The sequence below is a fragment of the Phyllobates terribilis genome, unplaced genomic scaffold, assembly GCF_046119375.1.
Source record: "Phyllobates terribilis strain yellow unplaced genomic scaffold, ASM4611937v1 Scaffold_1__5_contigs__length_1240528914, whole genome shotgun sequence".
Taxonomy (NCBI): Eukaryota; Metazoa; Chordata; class Amphibia; order Anura; family Dendrobatidae; genus Phyllobates; species Phyllobates terribilis.
The window spans coordinates 310,338,031-310,357,565 of NW_027362761.1; the positions used below are offsets into that span (position 1 = coordinate 310,338,031).

At 42.1% G+C, this 19,535-nt stretch overlaps 1 protein-coding gene across 3 annotated transcripts in view; it reads right to left on the reverse strand.

The window, feature by feature from the left end:
- Window positions 1–17,979, reverse strand: part of LOC141259065 (solute carrier family 2, facilitated glucose transporter member 9-like) — an 87,330-nt gene extending 69,351 nt beyond the window's left edge. Inside the window, exons 1-3 of one of the 3 annotated variants that reach the window (XM_073674518.1) lie at window positions 17,848–17,979; window positions 16,115–16,213; window positions 23–183 (exon numbers count right to left, since the gene is read on the reverse strand). In XM_073674518.1, coding sequence (XP_073530619.1) covers window positions 23–183; window positions 16,115–16,213; window positions 17,848–17,871 — 284 coding nt within the window. In that variant the 5' untranslated portion in view covers window positions 17,872–17,979. Of the gene's footprint in view, window positions 1–22; window positions 184–873; window positions 1,091–16,095; window positions 16,214–17,847 lie in introns of those variants that run through there. The other 2 variants (XM_073674539.1, XM_073674529.1) reach the window with 2 other exon arrangements.
- Window positions 17,980–19,535: the final 1,556 nt, after the last annotated feature.

Here is a 19,535-nt window from a genome sequence, read left to right on the forward strand (position 1 = left end):
ATAAATTGTGGAAAGTACTTACTTCCCAAACCTTCTGCTCATATACCCAGACACCAGTGATCCAAGTAGTCCACCAACGCTATAAACGGAAATTGCTACAGACCACAGCAGGGTGACTGTTTCTTTGGGAATGGCTGATCCATACCTTCTTATCCAGGTTTGGTTCATAAAACCCTTGACAAACTGTGGAGGACATGAATTAAGGTGTTGTGGCAATGCACTGGCCAAAGAAAAGAGAAGATTATCTAATGACTGTTTCAGAGCACCAGCACGTTACAAAATTGATTCCGCTGCCCATGTCCAGCGTGTCTAGTTACTGCTTTGATAAATGGGACTGAAAAATCACATTTTTGGCAGACAGTAGATTTTCTTGCATTTATGGCACATGAGTTCTACAAGTGTGGGGTGATAACATGACTGATGTTTCTTTTGAGTATTGCACAAATGAATAGTATGGCAGCAAAAATACTACTGAAAAGGATGGAGTTATAATTAAGATTTATGTCAATATTAGATAACACATTAAGAATTAGTTAAAATTCACCAGGAGCTGCTATCATATATTCAAATTGCAGCACAATAAATCACATGAATCCAACAAAGTGGGCAGTCAGACGGCTGTATTAAAAGGACAAAGATCGGAACGTAATGCTCGGACTGACTGGCGGCTCTCCCGACCTGAGCGTGACAGTTTCATGTATTTCTATGCAGCTATCACGCTCAGGTCGGGAGAGCCACCGGCCAGTCTGAGTACTGATCTCCATATGATTTATACGATCGTCGACTGGACCCAAAATGCGAGAGGTTTTAAAGTAAATGATATTGGCATATATGGATAATATATATTAAGCACAGTCTCTGGTTGATACCGACCTTAAATAGATTTTGAATATAAAAGTTGTACAATCCACCTGGCACTTGGTCCTGGGATATCAATAAGTAGTCCGTAAAATGAATAAAAACACGGAACTATTCCCATTTGACATGTTGTAGATAGGATGGTGAGAAGCGTAGTGCTTGGAGCGTCCTGGCTGGAGGTGCACTTGAAGCAAGTACTGAATGTACTCAAACTTCCCTCCCGAGTACCATGCTGAGTGAAAAAAACACAGACCCAAAATTATCGTTATTGACACATCTAGACTAAGTGGATTGTACAACTTTTAGATGCGAAAATCTATGTAAGGTTAGTACCAAACAGAGACTGTATTTAATATATACTTTCCATATGCGCCAATATCAATATATTATTTAATTATACTTAACTTTGTAGACGACTTTCAGTTTGCGGTATATGAGTAATTGTTTACTTGATCATATACTGGACAATACAACCTCAGTCTAATGAGCGCTCTGTTATTTTCTGGACACTCTCCAGGAAAGTGTGCAGCCAAGACATATTTCCCGTGATACAATTTTCGCCTATATAAGTTTTCTTTTCGTACAATGGAAAATGCAATATTAATGGTAATGGCGAAATAAACATTAAAATCATAATGTTTAGTGCATTATGCAAGAACATTTTTAGAATCACATCATTGTGACAGGATCTCTCTACCAGTGGATATTGTTATAGTCCATTCATTTCTACTATGTAGGCATTTAAATAAATGTATTCAAAAGTGGGGTGGAAGTCTATTTAGTATTAAATTGTTCAGCAAGAGAAAGGATTAAGAAGAGCACAACAAGCAACTAGATAGATAGATAGATAGATAGATAGATAGATAGAAAAAAAATAAAGCAGCACTTGTGGGGTGCACTTATATAGTGCTGGGCAGCCCTCCTGATCTAATGCTATGGGCGTCACTAATAGGCTGTAAGCGAGACACTGTGCACTACACTTATCTGTGTGACTGGCGCCATATACAAGCCTTTTCTGTGTACAATTCTAATACTAGGTGACCAATCCTCTTGAATTGGTAGTTGTGTGAGTGGCTACTTCATCAGTATTTTACACCTGTGCTGCCGCCACCTTTATCAAGGGGGCTGCTGCATCCTGTAAGTGCATTCGTTTTCTGACTTACCTTGTGTTGGTAAATACAGCTGCATTTTTTCTGCTATGATTTTTTTTTTTTTTTGTGCCCTTTTGCTGTATTTCAGGACTGTGGATAAATGCACGGGTCCACTTAATAATTGCATTCACTTAATAATATAAAAATGAAAAGAAAAAAGGCAGAACTCAAATTTTTTTTTTTAAAAAAAAAAAAGAGGACTTATTAGCCAAACAGCAATGACATTTCAGACCAAGACTTGGACTTTTTTAAATCAGCCATAGTATACTACAAGTTATGCTATCATGCATAACCACCATTCATTCATACCTACTATTCAACTTTGATATTAGCCTCCATATACGAATCAAAACTAGTGATGGGCGAACCTGAACGATAAAGTTCGGGGTCCGTACCAAATACCTAGTGTCCGTGCATGGACCCAGAACATGGACGTCCGTCTTACTGTTTGGGTTTGGCAGCCCGAACAAAGGGTGTTTCCCACACTGTCATCTGTGTGACAGCGCAAGAAACAAAGGCTCTGATTGGCGGTAAGTTCATTACTGCTGGTCAGAGCACTGCAGTTCCCATGCAACAGCTGTGACCAACGGTAAAAATGTTACCGGTCACAGGCGTTGGCTGATTAGAGTACTACTGTCATCATCCTGCGCATGGTCTCCCTAATAGCAGCGAGAGCAGGCGAGGCTGATGAGAGTATTCATCAGCTGCCACCTGTGCAATAAATAAATAAATTAAAAAATGGCATGGGTTCCCCTCTATTTTTGATAAGCAGGGCAGGTAAAGCTGACAGCTGCGGCTTGCAGCCCCCAGCTGTGAAATTTATATTGGCTAGTTTTCAAAAATAGAGGGGTCACCACACTTCTTTTTAAAATTATTTAAATATATAATTAAAAAAATGGCATAGGGTCCCCCCCATTTTTGACAACCAGCCAAGCTAAAGCATGCAGCTGAGGGCTGATATTCTCAGACTGGGAAGGGGCCATGGATATAGCTCTCCCCAGCCTAAAAATAGCAGCCCACAGCCACCCCAGAAAAGAGTATCTATTAGATCCCACTTGCACTAGTGGGGTAATATTTGTGGGGTAGATGTCATCTGTTTAATGGCTGCTGACATCAAGGTCAGGGGTTAGTAATGGAGAGGTGTTTATAAGATGCCCCCCATTACTAACCCCATAGTCATATTGTAAAAAATTCGCAGCCAGAAAGTTCTCATGCAGAGAGCGGTGACATCAGTGAGGTGACCAAGGTTCATCAGCTATGAACTCTGATGACCTTTGTCTCGTCAGCACTACATACTGCAGGAACGTAATCACGCTCCTGTCTCAGTGTGTTCTGGCTGGCTTGCTGAGCGGTCGCATCATGCCACCACTCAACAAACCATCCAGATTTAGCAGAGCTGAAGTTTTTCATGGGACAGCATCATATAGGGATTTTCGGTGAACAGATGAGGAATATGGTGGTTTATTATATTTTATTGTAATAAATGGGAAAGAGGGCCGGGGAGTATTTATTTAAAATAAAGGAGTCTGTGTCTTTCAATTAAAGGGCTTTATTCCGGCTGTGTGTTTTTTATATTATGACTATGGGGTTAGTAATAGGGGCGTGGTGTCCTCCATCATTTTCATAATCAGCTGAAGGAAAGGTGATGACTAGAGACTGATGTTAATTGTCACGAGTGTGTCAGATGTGACAGATAGTCGCCCTGCAGTTGGTTGCAGAAGATCTCTTCATTTGGCATTACAGACACCTTCTTAGATCTGTCTCACTCTAGGACCCAGCGGCTACCTCCCTCCTGCTAATTGACAACCAGGCCTGGGTGTTTAAATACTTTCTGTTTGCTACAGGGAGGTGCCGGTGATATTCACATGTTCCCTTGTGAAGACTTGAAGCTATTGCAGTCAGTTTACTTCCTCTCTGGTACTAGGAGGACGTGTGGTGTAATCGTCTAAACATATGGCTCACAGAAAATGCTTGCCAGGTCTGGACCTGAATGTGAATGACTTTGTGTGTTTTTTTTTACCAGAAATATCAAGTTGAAAGTCCCTTCTTGGAATCTGGGACCTAGGTTTATTGGTCCCCGTAAAATAACCGCCATCATTAACCCAGTAGCGCTTTGTCTTGAGCTTCCTCAGGCCCTTAAGGTCTACAATGTTTTCCACAGGTCCTTACTCAAGAAATATGTGAAACCTCTTGAGCCCTCACCCCTACTGCCGCCCTCAATAATGGTTGATGGTAATCTGGAGTTTCAGATTTCAAGGATTGTCTTCAACGTCGTTCCCTACAATACTTGGTGCACTGGAAGGGTTATGGTCCAGAAGAGAGGATGTGGGTTACAGCATCAGAGGTGAATGCTTCCAGGTTGATTTGTTCAGCCTGGTCCTGAGTGTCCAGAGGCCACTCGTAGAGGGGGGTTACTGTCACGGGTGTGTTAGATGTGACAGACAGTCGCCCTGCAGTTGGTTGCAAAACAGCTCTTCGTTTTGCATTACAGACACCTTCTTAGATCTGTCTCACTCTAGGACCCAGGGGCTACTTCCCTCCTGTTAATTGACACCCAGGTCTGTGTGTCCTGTGTGTTTGCTACAGGGAGGTGTCGGTGATATTCACATGTTCCCTTGTGAAGGCTTGGAGCTATTGCAGTCAGCTTACTTCCTCTCTGGTGCTAGGAGGACGTGTGGTGTAATCTCTCTGAAGTCGGCTCAAGTTAAGTTACTTTCCCCCGTGTTTGTCTCCCTTGTTGTCTTTAGTTGTTAGTAGGGACTGACTAGTGCTCATCCTCCTTCCCTGTCCAGGGCCAATCTCTAGGGAAATACAGGGTTTAGGTTCTCGTGCGGCAATTGGCGATGAACCAATATAGGGACGATAGGGGAGACAGGGTGATATCAGATCAGCCTAGGAGGTCTCCACTCCCCCTTGCCTAGTGTCTGAGCTCCCTTCCCCTCTTCCCTTCGTGTTGCACTTAGTCTTTCCCACACCTTGCGTGACATTAATACATTGATATTCTGGGAAGGGGCCAATAGCCATAAAGGTTCCAGGTTATTAATATCAGCTCACAGCTGTTTGCTTAGCCTTTACTAGTATAGGGAACACTCCCCCCCCAAAAAAAAAATAGCAACATTTATTTATTTATTTTTATCGGATTGCATTCGTCCAATTTAATCGCAAGTGAGAGCGAGCCCAAACACATATATTGTGCATGACTACAGTACAGACCAAAAGTTTGGACACACCTTCCCATTTAAAGATTGTTCTGTATTTTCATGACTATGAAAATTGTACATTCACACTGAAGGCATCAAAACTATGAATTAACACATGTGGAATTATATACATAACAAAAAGTGTGAAACAACTGAAAATATGTCTTATATTCTAGGTTCTTCAAAGTAGCCACCTTTTGCTTTGATGACTGCTTTGCACACTCTTGGCATTCTCTTGATGAGCTTCAAGAGTTAGTCACCTGAAATGGTCTTCCAACAATCTTGAAGGAGTTCCCATAGATGCTTAGTACTTGTTGGCCCTTTTGCCTTCACTCTGCAGTCCAGCTCACCCCAAACCATCTCGATTGGGTTCAGGTCTGGTGACTGTGGAGGCCAGGTCATCTGGCGTAGCACTCCATCACTCTCCTTCTTGGTAAAATAGCCCTTACACAGCCTGGAGGTGTGTTTGGGGTCATTGTTGAAAAATAAATGATGGTCCAACTAAACGCAAACCGGATGGAATAGCATGCCGCTCCAAGATGCTGTGGTAGCCATGCTGGTTCAGTATGCCTTAAGTTTTGAATAAATCCCCAACAGTGTCACCAGCAAAGCACCACCACACCATCACATCTCCTCCTCAATGCTTCAACGTGGGAACCAGGCATGTAGAGTCCATCCGTTCACCTTTTCTGCGTCGCACAAAGACACGGTGGTTGGAACCAAAGATCTCAAATTTGGACTCATCAGACCAAAGCACAGATTTCCACTGGTCTAATGTCCATTCCTTGTGTTCTTTAGCCCAAACAAGTCTCTTCTGCTTGTTGCCTGTCCTTAGCAGTGGTTTCCTAGCAGCTATTTTACCATGAAGGCCTGCTGCACAAAGTCTCCTCTTAACAGTTGTTGAAGAGATGTGTCTGCTGCTAGAACTCTATGTGGCATTGACCTGGTCTCTAATCTGAGCTGCTGTTAACCTGCGATTTCTGAGGCTGGTGACTCGGATAAACTTATCCTCAGAAGCAGAGATGACTCTTGGTCTTCCATTCCTGGGGCGGTCCTCATGTGAGCCAGTTTCTTTGTAGCGCTTGATGGGTTTTGCAACTGCACTTGGGGACACTTTCAAAGTTTTCCCAATTTTTCGCACTGACTGACCTTCATTTCTTAAAGTAATGATGACTACTCGTTTTTCTTTACTTAGCTGCTTTTTTCTTGCCATAATACAAATTCTAACAGTCTATTCAGTAGGACTGTCAGCTGTGTATCCACCAGACTTCTGCACAACACAACTGATGGTCCCAACCCCATTTATAAGGCAAGAAATCCCACTTATTAAACCTGACAGGGCACACCTGTTAAGTGAAAACCATTTCCGGTGACTACCTCTTGAAGCTCATCAAGAGAATGCCAAGAGTGTGCAAAGCAGTCATCAAAGCAAAAGGTGGCTACTTTGAAGAACCTAGAATATAAGACATATTTTCAGTTGTTTCACACTTTTTTGTTAAGTATATAATGCCACATGTGTTAATTCATAGTTTTGATGCCTTCAGTATGAATGTACAATTTTCATAGTCATTAAAATGCAGAAAAAATCTTTAAATGAGAAGGTGTGTCCAAACTTTTGGTCTGTAATGTACATAATGCAGCATCCCAATAGATTAGTGAAACACATATGATCAGTACTAACATGGCTTATATCTAGTGTGCTGTCTGAAGTTACGTGGACCATGTTGGCTAAGGATATAGATGATATCTATATGCTCTAAAGCATTTAAACTGATAGTTTTCATATTAAGGTGTGTACACCTTATTAATAAAAGGCAATATTCAAATGAGCACTAAAAGTAATACTTAGAAATAATACTTAAAGCATATGCTACTAAACATATATTAAAATATACAAAATTATAATAACAGGATTGCAATTTCATATATAAACATTTTATTGTCATTATCTCAGTAAATTAGAATAATTAATAAAATTAATAAAAAACACCTGCAAAGGCTTCCTAAGCATTTAAAAGGTCCGCTAGTCTGTTTCAGTAGGTTCCACAATCATGGGGAAGACTGCTGACTTGACAGATGTCCAGAAGGCAGTCATTGACACACTCCACAAGGAGGGTTAGCCACAAAAGGTCATTGCTAAAGAAGCTGGCTGTTCACAGACTGCTGTATCCAAGAATATTAATGGAAAGTTGAGTGGAAGGAAAAAGTGTGGTTGAAAAGGTGCAGAAATAACCGGGATAACCACAGCCTTGAAAGGATTGTTAAGAAAAGGTGTAGCGCCCCGAGGGTTCGGCCGCTACAGGGGTATTGCACCTCAACCAGAGGTGTGGTATTCCACTCCCGGGTAAGGATGGAGTATGGACCAGGGCTCAATTAGCTGCATGCATCACACACACCCCATTTCCGGGGGACAGCTCAACGGTGCTCCCATTTATACAGTAATGCAGGCACGACAGACCATGTCCCTGGCTGGAGTGGGGAGGGGGGAGGAAACCCCAGTGATGTAGGAGCAGAAGGGGACGGTTTCTGAGCATAGGAAGGAGCTCATTGGGTGCTGGTCACCTGAGCTCATACTGAGGGGAGGTATAAAAGGTGGGCACCATCTTAAGCAGTCAGTCAGTCAGTTCAGAGTGAGAGGAGAGGACAGGGAGCGGAGGCTCTGTAGGAGCTCCGCTCAAAGGCAGGCCTAGGGTGAAGGCCGGAGCCTGGGAGGAGAAGGAGAAGTGGGCCTGGAGAAGAGGCCGAGGGAAGGAGGAGAAGAAGGAACAGGAAAGGAGGAGAAGTGACAGAGAAACAGAAGGGCTCAGAAACAAGAAGGCAGAGGGGACCCTAAGGACCAACGTGAAATCGGGTGACGGGTCAGGCAAGAAAAAGGTACCGGATCCCAAATTGGTGGAGGTAAATTATCCCTCAGCCAAGAACCGGAGGTCATGATCATCACTTGGTGCGACCCCCTGCTAAACCTTGCTAGGAAGGCACCATATAAGATAGCAGGAAACGGGGCCCACGTTTACCCGCATAGATCCGCGGCAGCTGGATAAAAGCTTGGTCACTGGTGGGGCACGAGCCAGAGGAAGGATAGAAGGGAGTCCTGTGCCATACTCCTGAATTGCCTGGGGGTTGACCGAGCCCCTCACCTGGTGGACACAGCACTGCTTGGGCAGTCACTACCTGTACAGAAGTGGCTTGGAGTATACGAACTGTGAGTAAAAGACCCTGGATTGCAACATGTTGTCTTTGTGCGTCTTACTTTGCCAGCACTAACGGTACTGGGACTCCCTGTACCATCACCCCCACCATCTACTACACTGCCCTGGGGCTACACTCTTCCCGTGGGGAGTTATACGATCTCAGCTGCACACACCATCAGCCTCAGGGGACTGCCTTGCAGTGGCAGTTCATAATAGCCGCAATCCACGGGTGGCGTAGTCGGACATTGCAAAGCACATAGTAGACTACCACTGGTCTGACCACCCTGAGCCACGGGACAGGGTCGCCACTACTACTCCCAGCTTTGCCCGGAAGCCTGGTCCCGAGTGCCCCACGGCCCAGGGGTCGAGTCAAAGGCCATTCAAAAAATTGGGGGAGATTCACAATGGGATATCACCAACCATTTCCATTTAATTTAGGAGTATACATATAAATGGCCCGCCCACCCTGTATATATATATATTTTTTTCCCCATTTATAATAAAGCTTCATCTTTTACTATGGTTCTTTTAACACATTTTTGTATAGAATGATGTATGTTGATGTATTGAACCCTATGTATGAGTTCCATGCATATACCTCGGTACAGATATACTCAGCTGAATACTTACATACAGTGCCTACAAGTAGTATTCAACCCCCTGCAGATTTAGCTGGTTGACACATGCGGAATTAACTTGGACAATTAAATTGTGACATTTGTACTGTAGATCAGCCTGGAAGTGGGAAATGCACTGCAGCAAATTTTTTTTTTTTTTTTTTAAAAACGCTAAAAGTTAATTCAGAGTGTCATTTATTATTCAACCCCTCAAACCACAAGAATTCTGTTTGGTCCCCCAAAAGTATTAAGAAGTAGTTCAGGCACCAAGAATAATGAGCTTCACATGTGTGGATTAAAGATCTCTTTTGCCAGCCTTTTCTGACTATTTAAGACCCTCCCCAAACTTGTGAACAGCACTCAGACATGGTCAACATGGGAAAGACAAAGGAGCATTCCAAGGCCATCAGAGACCAGATCGTGGAGGGTCACAAGGCTGGCAAGGGGTACAAAACCCTTTCCAAGGAGTTGGGCCTACCTGTCTCCACTGTTGGGAGCATCATCCGTAAGTGGAAGGCTTATGGAACTACTGTTAGCCTTCCACGGCCAGGACAGCCTTTGAAAGTGTCCTCCCGTGCCGAGGCCAGGCTTGTCCGAAGAGTCAAGGCTAACCCAAGGACAACAAGGAAGGAGCTCCGGGAAGATCTCATGGCAGTGGGGACATTGGTTTCAGTCAATACCATAAGTAACGTACTCCACCGCAATGGTCTCCGTTCCAGACGAGCCCGTAAGGTACCTTTACTTTCAAAGCGTCATGTCAAGGCTCGTCTACAGTTTGCTCATGATCACTTGAAGGACTCTGAGACAGACTGGTTCAAGGTTCTATGGTCTGATGAGACCAAGATCGAGATCTTTGGTGCCAACCACACACGTGATGTTTGGAGACTGGATGGCACTGCATACGACCCCAAGAATACCATCCCTACAGTCAAGCATGGTGGTGGCAGCATCTTGCTGTGGGGCTGTTTCTCTGCCAAGGGGCCTGGCCATCTGGTCCGCATCCATGGGAAGATGGATAGCACGGCCTACCTGGAGATTTTGGCCAAGAACCTCCGCTCCTCCATCAAGGATCTTAAGATGGGTCGTAATTTCATCTTCCAACAAGACAACGACCCAAAGCACACAGCCAAGAAAACCAAGGCCTGGTTCAAGAGGGAAAAAGTCAAGGTGTTGGAGTGGCCTAGTCAGTCTCCTGACCTTAACCCAATTGAAAACTTGTGGAAGGAGCTCAAGAATAAAGTCCACATGAGACACCCAAAGAACCTAGATAACTTGGAGAAGATCTGCATGGAGGAGTGGGCCAAGATAACTCCACAGACCTGTGCCGGCCTGATCAGGTCTTATAAAAGACGATTATTAGCTGTAATTGCAAACAAGGGTTATTCCACAAAATATTAAACATAGGGGTTGTATAATAATGGACCCACACTTTTATGTTTAAAATTTAATAAAATTCAACTGAGCAACATAACTTTTTGGTTTGTAAGATTTATGCTTCTGTTCATAAAACCTACTCTCGTTTGCAGTTTGAAGGCTCTAACTTATTTGCATCTTATCAAACCAGCTAAATCTGCAGGGGGTTGAATACTACTTGTAGGCACTGTATGTGCTGTGTTTGTCTGCATCACTTTTCTCTTCAAGGTATGAAAACATTAGATATTTCACGAAAAATTGAGCGTGGTCATCGTACTACATTGTTGCTGATACAGAACACAGATGGCAGGGGCGGACACTGACTTCTTGGGGCCCCTGTGCAAGAAATGTGCCTGGGCCCCCCACCTTTTATGGTGACAAAGCTATAGATGTATATATAGCCAAACACACATATATACCTCTTACATAGCCTCCTTTATTATGTATATTGCCGTCCCTTATTACACAGTGCCCTCTCTTGTTATGTACAGCACCGTCCCTTACATATCGGATAATATAGCACTTTGTTTTTTATTACATACTGTCCTCTCTTGCTAGATATATAATGCAATGACGACTGGATGGAGATGCTGATGGACCGGTCTTTTGGTCATTGGCTGCTCCATCAGCAGTTATTTTGCATCTAACAAGAGAGGACTATGTAATAAAAGAGGGCGCTGTGACAGACAAAAATAACAAGAATACACTTAGTAAGGGACAGCACTGTACATAACAACAGAGGAAGCTATATAATAAGAGACGGCACCATATATAACTAGAGAGGATGGTACGTAATAAGGGACGGTGTTATACATTATTATTATTATTTATTATTATAGCGCCATTTATTCCATGGCGCTTTACATGTGAAAAAGGGGTATAATACAAGAGCAATCACAATAATCTTGAACACAATGTGACAGCGACTGGTACAGGAGGAGCGAGGACGGGATGGGTGAGGATACAGTAGGTGAGGGTAGAGCTGGTCGTGCAGCGGTATGGTGGAGCGGTGGTTACTGCAGGTTGTAGGCTTGTCGGAAGAGGTGGGTCTTCAGGTACCTTTTGAAGGTTTCCACGGTAGGCGACGGTACATAATGAAAGATGAAACTATATAACTAAGGATGGCGCTATACATAATAAGTGAGTGCACTATATATTAAGGGATTGTGCTATACATAATAAGGCTATATTCCTGTATCTGTGTGCAGTGTCGGTGTGCTGCCTGCTTTTACAGACGTATTGAGCATGTCCTATTCTGATCCACAAAATCAGATCAGAACAAGACATTATCTGACCCTCACGTATCTCATTCTCAGATCCGTGATTTTCATGGATGTGTGAATGGATCTGTAAAACTCTACGAGTCTGTGGACCATCCGATAAAAAAATCTGGTAGCACACGGGCATTTCACACAAATGTGAGAATGCAGCCTAAGGGATTATACATGTAACATTATCACTCCAAGTCACACAGTGCAGATATAGAATAATATTTACATCCAGGCACTTACCGCTGACGTCTCATCTGATCAGAGTCGGTTTCTGCTGTTTCTCCATCTGGTCAGATCTTCATGTTGACATCTCCCACGTCTCGTCTTGTCACGATGATCTCCAGCCTAGAAAATAACAAGGTCACATATATTGTATATATACATGCGTTTCACCCGCACTGCGCCCCTGAATACTGATATGTACCCCCCCATTAATATACTATTAGCCACTTAGTAATCAAAATATAAAGTGATAAGCAGCACTGTGCCCCCCATTAACTATAATCTTCATCGGCAAATAATATAAATTATTCAATCTCTGTGACTCTCCCCAATTAACTGTAAGCCTATGTGCTCACGTAAAATATACACGGCTTTACAGTACAAGAAAAGTGAAATCCCCATCATTGCTCTCTCCCAGCACCCCCATCATTGCTCTCTCCCAGCAACCCCATCATTGCTCTCTCCCAGCACCCCCATCATTGCTCTTTCCCAACACCCCCGTCATTGCTCTCTCCCAGCATCCCCGTCATTGCTCTCTCCCAGCACCCCCATCATTGCTCTGTCCCAACACCTCCATCATTGCTCTGTCCCAGCACCTCCATTATTGCTCTTTCCCAGCACCTATCATTGCTCTGTCCCAGCACCCCATCATTGCTCTGTCCCAGCACCCCCATCTTTGCTCTCTTCCAGCACCCCGTCATTGCTCTCTCCTAGAACCACCGTCGTTGCTCTCTCCCAGCACCCCCATCATTGCTCTGTCCCAGCACCCCCATCATTGCTCTGTCCCAGCACCCCCATCATTGCTTTCTCCCATCACCCCCGTCATTGCTCTCTCCCACCACCCCCGTCATTGCTCTCTCCCAGCACCTCTGTCATTGCTCTCTCCCAGCACCCCTGTCATTGCTCTCTCCCAGCAACCACCATCATTGCTCTCTCCCAGCACCCCCATCATTGTTCTCCCCAGCCCCATCATTGCTCTCCCCAGCCCCATCATTGCTCTCCCCATCACCACCATTACTCTCCCCATCCCCATCATTGCTCTCTCCAGCCCCATCATTGCTTTCTCCAGCCCCATCATTGCTCTCCCTATCACCACCATTGCTCTCCTTAGCCCCATCATTGCTCTCTCCATTGCCACCATTGCTCTCCTTAGCCCCATCATTGTTCTCTCCATCGCTCTCCTTAGCCCCATCATTGCTCTCCCCATCACCACCATTGCTCTCCTTAGCCCCATCTTTGCTCTCCCCATCGCCACCATTGCTCTCCTTAGCCCCATTATTGCTCTCCCCCACCTCCCGTCATTCTCCTGTTCTCCCCAGCGTTTCAATATATAAAAGTAAAAAAATACACAACTTACCTCTCAGCGCACTTCCTTGCAGCATCGTCCTTGCCGGCTGTTTCCTCTCTGACACAGGCCCGTGCTGCTTGATGACATCAATCCTGTGTCAGGGAGGAAGCCGCAGCGGCGGGCAGGAAGTAGAAGTGAGGACGCTGGATCCCTCCAGCGCCGCTGCCATTTTCTCCTGTCAGCAGCGGCGCTGGAGGAATCACTCCCTGCCCGCCGCATATGATGAGGGCAATCTGTCCATGGGCCCCCCGGAGCCTGGGGCTCCGAGAAGCATGCCACATTGCCCTCATCATTAATCGCCCGACAAGGGCCCCCCTGCACCTACGGGTCCCAGTGAAGTTGCACCTGCTGCATCGGCGGTAGGTCCACACCATGCAGATCAAGGCATAAATGAGGAAGGTTTCGACCAGGCAAATTCATTGGATTAAGAGAGCACCTCAAGTTGAAATCCAGAGGCTTGCAGTTGTGCATAAACCTACTATTTGGCCACCTCTAAACAGTGCTCACAAGCAGAACCGATTGCAGTGGGCCCAGACATACACGAAGACTTATTTTAAAACAGTCTTCTTTACTGTTAAGTGCTGTGCAACCCTGGATGGTGTAGAGGATAGATGGTGGATGGTCACAATGTTGCAACTAGGCTGCATTGTCGACAAGGAGGTGGCAGAATCATAGGGCGAGAGCTGGTAGGCCCATTTAGGGTCCCTGAAGGTGTGAAAATTACCTAGGCAAAATATGTAGAGTTTCTGACTGATCAGTTTCTTCTACGGTACAAAAAGAAGAACAGTGCAATCCATAGTAAAATTATCTTCATGCGTGACAATGCACCATCTCATGCTGCAAATAATACCTTTGCATCAGTGGCTGCTATAGGCATAAAAGGAGAGAAACTAATGGCGTGGTCACCACCCTCTCCTTACCTCAACCCTATTGAGAACCTTTGGAGTATCCTCAAGCAAAAGATCTATGAGGGTAAGAGGCAGTTAATATCAAAACAGCAGCTCTGGGAGACTATTTTGACACACTTGTTCTGTTTGGAAGTGACGTTCAGTCTATTGATATTTGTATACTCAGGCTCTCTGAACGAGCACTCCATCCTTCAGACTATAGAGGTTTTAATCACAGCAGGATCCTACCTACCCATATAAATGTAGACTATCAGCCCAGGAGAGGAAACACATTAGGTTAGGTTCCCAGCAAAGAAGATCACCTTGTCATGACCGCTGGGCGTGCATGAATTGGCCAATTTATGCGCTAAGTGTTTTAGTTTTTTCCTATTTTCTAGAGCAGTAATGCAATTCCAGTTTCATATATTTCATGTTTACATACTAAAGCGTTACAGAGTGCAACTTTATTTGTTAGTTATATATGGAGATGGCTACTCTTAGTATGCACCTGTTCACACTTGTTCTTTTTGGAAGTGACGTTCAGTCTTTTTATATTTGTATACATAGGCTCTTTGAACGAGCACTCCAACCATTAGCCTATAGCGGTTTTAATCACAGCAGGATACTACCTACCCATATAAATGTATGTTATCAGCCAAGGAGAGGAAACACATTTGGTTAGGTTCTCAGCAAAAAAGATTGTCTTGTCGTGGCTACTAGGCATACATGAATTGGCCAGTTTAGGCACTAAGTATCTTAATTTTTTTCCTATTTTCTATAGCAGTAATGCAATTGCAATTTCATATATTTCATGTTTACATACTATAGCGTTACAGAGTGCAACTTTATTTGTTAGTTATAATGAATCGAATGCACTGGCTCACTTGCAGGTATATTGACAGACATACAGTAGACTACCATAACTACAGAAAAGTGACCACATTTATCTCGCTGCAAGATTTTGCTATATAATCTAACAACACTACGAGGTAGGGACAGAGACCTTGATTCCAGTAATATATCACTTAGTTTACTGAGTACAACAGTTATGATAAAGTCACAGTTGTTGAGCTGTGTATAACTTCGTCCACACAATAGCTTTCTGTGTGCATTGTATTGTAACAGAAAGCTGCTAATCAGTGGTGGGGGAGTGGTTGGACTACCCTGCATGTGCCACGTTGTCCTGTAGTGATAATCTCCTGCTGATAAAACACTGATTGTAGTTGAAACAGTAAAACAGAGACCAGTAAGTGACAAATTATTGCAATTGGGGTCTCTGCTCCTACATTATGATGCTTTCAGATTACATAGCAAAAACCTGCTTATAGATACCTCAAAAGTAGTTACTAATCAAACAAGTTCTATATCTCAAAAGAGGTAACTAACCTGGAATATTCAAAAAATATTTAATATTACTTGTAGATCTGTAGAGTTATGTATGTCATCATGTTAAGATAAAGATAGTTAAAAATAAGGGGTGAGGAAATGGAACATTTTTACATTAGTGTTTGGATTAGAAAAAATAAAGAAAGTTTAAATAAATAAAAATAAAATGTCATGAACATTGAAACAAGGAGTTTAATTTGGTGTGGATGAGTATTGAGTGTACTCACTTGTTGGCTTTATTATTATCTTATTATCTTTAATATCTTACTTGTGGACTGAAACGTCACTGTTGTGGGGCAAATAAAAGTTCTCACTTTTGTCTTGGAATTTTGAGTGCTGCCATCTTTTATTTATTTTTATATTAGATAGATAGATAGATAGATAGATAGATAGATAGACCAGAAGATAATTGTGGTCATTGGATGTTATACATTACTTGATGGATAACAATGAAAACTGTGATCATAATTAAATCTGATAGTGTTTCAATGCATGCTGCATCATCATAATTAATAAATAAAGTATCATTTTATTGGATGATAGTTGCTTACCAAGGAAGGTTTTGCTTACCAAAGAAGAGGAGCTGATCACTGATAGATGGTAGCCAAATGGCAAACCATTGCCAAGACCTAGCACGATAATCAGTGGAAGAATTCTCCAGTGTTTTACCTAATATATGACAAAGTGTTTAATTAAAACTTGGTAAATAAAGATTACAGAACAATACTGGCTTAAGATATGTGCACACGATCAGTATTTGCAGCAAAAAAATCTACTGAAAATACTGGAGTAGGCAGTAAAAGCACTGTGTAAACTGTAAATAGGTGCGTTTTTGACACGTTCTTGTGTATGTTTTTGATGCATTTTTTTCCCATTCATTTGAATGGATGAAATACATTTCAAAAAGGCTGAAAGAATTGACATGCTTCAGATTAGAAACTGCTTTCAGAAATCTCATTTACTTTGGTGGTACAGTAAAACGCTGCATTTTTTCGTGGAAAAAAATGTGGGGGAAAACACAGTCAAAATGTTCAATCCAAATAAATGCAGCACTCACCGTGGATGAAAAACAATTGCGGTTTCTTCATTGCATCATCATTCTGGTCAAAGGAGGTGTACAGAAAACAATGCCTATATAAACATCCTGTGATGAGATGATGCATTACAGAAACTGTAATTGTTTTTCATCCGTGGTGGGTGCTGCACTACTGCATGTCTTTCTTTCGTGGAGTGGAATTTGTCATTTGTCTATGGTATGCTGAGCATGATAGAGGATTGTGACAGCTACTGAGCGGTATCGCACTGCAATGTAGTGTGTTTAGAGAAGTGCCGGCTTTTTTTCTTATTCTGTTGGATTTAAAACCTAAAAAGTATCTAAAAAGTAAAAATACTAAAAAGTAATCCTGGCATTGGCCCCAGATTAGTTTGGTATAGCATTAATACACATATGCATGAAACATATTGAAAACTTCCTAAGGCTAATAGAGTATGATATTGCTTGAAAGAACTTTCATATGTTGCAAAATTTGTGAGCAGATCTGATTCTTTTCTAAATAAAAAAAAGGGAAGGAACAGACCCCTGGTTGTGGATGCATATTTAAGGTATCCCTCATTTATACAAAGGTTCGTTTTGCAGCCCCAACCCTGTGCTCATCTGCTTGGTTATAGCAGATGAGCACCACTTGTGCACAGAACCTAGAGAACACTACCTGCCATTAGCCACTTACTTTCCCTCTGCTTCTTGTTCTGGTGATGTTACTGATATAACAAGGAATCTTGGGACAGGAAGATGTCTCACAATGAGTAATGTATGGCCAGCTCATACATAATAGACACATAAAGATTATAGAATAAGAATAAAATTTCTTATCTAATTTATGCATTTCATTGTCAAAAATTTAATTTATTGAATATGCGGTAACATTGTATTGATGGCAATATTATTGTCATTAATACATTTTAATGATGGCATAAATGATGAGCTATATATTTGTGATAAAATAAAGATAGACATCCATAATTAATCTGATAAAGCATAACTTTAGAGAAGCTTTGAACGCCTGTTCCATTTTAATGACATTAGTGAGACTGAAACTATCTCAATAGCCCAATTTTGTAAGTAATATTTGCATTAATAATATGCAAATATATTACATTGATATTCAATAATTGTATAAACTGGGATTATTGACTGTAAATAGTCTTTAATATTCTGTACACTTGTTCTTACATTGTTTTTAATTTTGCATTGCTCAAAATACATTTTTATATAATGCAATTGCTAATGTTATAGATGTACTCACCAGGTCTGAGAGAAACCCAGTCATATTGTAGATGATGAGATGATCAATGTCACATTAATGAAATGTGCTGAGAACTTCACCCCAGGATTCAGAAAACATTGCAAAGGATTATCAGTGTTTGACTTGGATTCATTAGTGGTCATCTAGAGCCAGACACGTGAACCAATGACAATATTGTACTACAGAGCATTCTGTGAAATCATTGGCTTGAGAACATGAATGTGGATGTATTCCATATACTACTAAGATCAACATTCAAAAATTGTCTTATAAAGAACATTCCAAAGGATAGATAATGATATGTATGATCTCTGGGGGTCTGGCTGCTAAGACCCCCTCCTGTGAACGTGAGGTCTAAAGTAACTTGTGTAAATGAAGTGGTAGTAAGCAGGTCTGACCAACACTTCTATAGACAGTAAATGGACATGTAGTTACATGTACTCTCTTATCCTATCCAAATAGGTGACTTTTTGCAGACCCCAGCAATTATGCATTTATCATCTATCCTGTGGAGTAACCAAACATATAAGGAAAAGAATGCATATACTATAAACTTTAGTGTTACACAACTGTCCCGCATCTGGGCTATGCTCCCTATCCCTGGTCCGCTAAACTTTCTTGTGCCCCATGTCAGGCTTTGCAAGTCCAGATAGACAACAACCATGGCATTTCCCTGGTCCAGCCTGGAACTTACCTCCTCATAGAAGCTGATCAGATTAGTCAGACAGCACCGATCTTTCATAAACGCATATTGATGATGGGTTGTGAGATAATCCAGGATAGTATCTCTTAGAAAACCCTCGGAGATTTTTCCCACACTAGAGATGCCACTTAAACACACAGTTTAGTGTCAATATCAAGTGTCAACAATGATTGGTGGAGACTTAATGATTGAATATTTTCCTTGTGGAACAACTAGCATCACCAGATGGACATCCCTAGTATTGGAGAGAGAGTATTGCGGATTTAAACACAAGTGTCACATCACATTTGAGACTCCGTTAAGGTCTTCTGTCTGAAGCCTCAAAACACGTTTCTAACAAAACACCTGATAGAGCCATTCACTATAATGAAGCATATGTAGTCACTTTGTACTCAATCTGCCTCTTGTCTATCAGACATAGTGACTCTGTCTGCCTGGTTATAGTGAGTAGCTCCATCACTGATGGAGTCTTGAACGAGGTGTCAAACGTGGTGTAAATCCCAGCCTTGGAATGATGGGAAGTAATTACCTTCATTATGGCATGTAACTGTTTTATGAACACATCTGTTGTAAATATTCCTATTGTTCAATCAGATTGACTTTGCACTATCTTTGTAAGTTCTGGCATCAGATATATTTGTAGTTCCAGGTTTTTAGAGTCCAAGGTTTTAACCCTGGAAAGTATTAACTCTTGTCATTTAGTATAAAACAATGATGGGATACACAGTTCAGCTTCTAAACCTTGCACACTTATTTTTTGCTGTTTTATTGCACTTCTTTACATACATAATCCCATAGTGATGGAATCTTGTTTGGTACTTATGCATAAGTCAACTGTTTTTTTCATTTCCATATTTCAAAATCCAAATATTTTTTATTGTTTTTTTTTTCATAGCCATATCAGGACTTGCTTTTTTGCATAATGAGTTATATTTTAAAAATTTTAAATTTGGGGTACATAAAATGTATTCTATAACTTTTATTT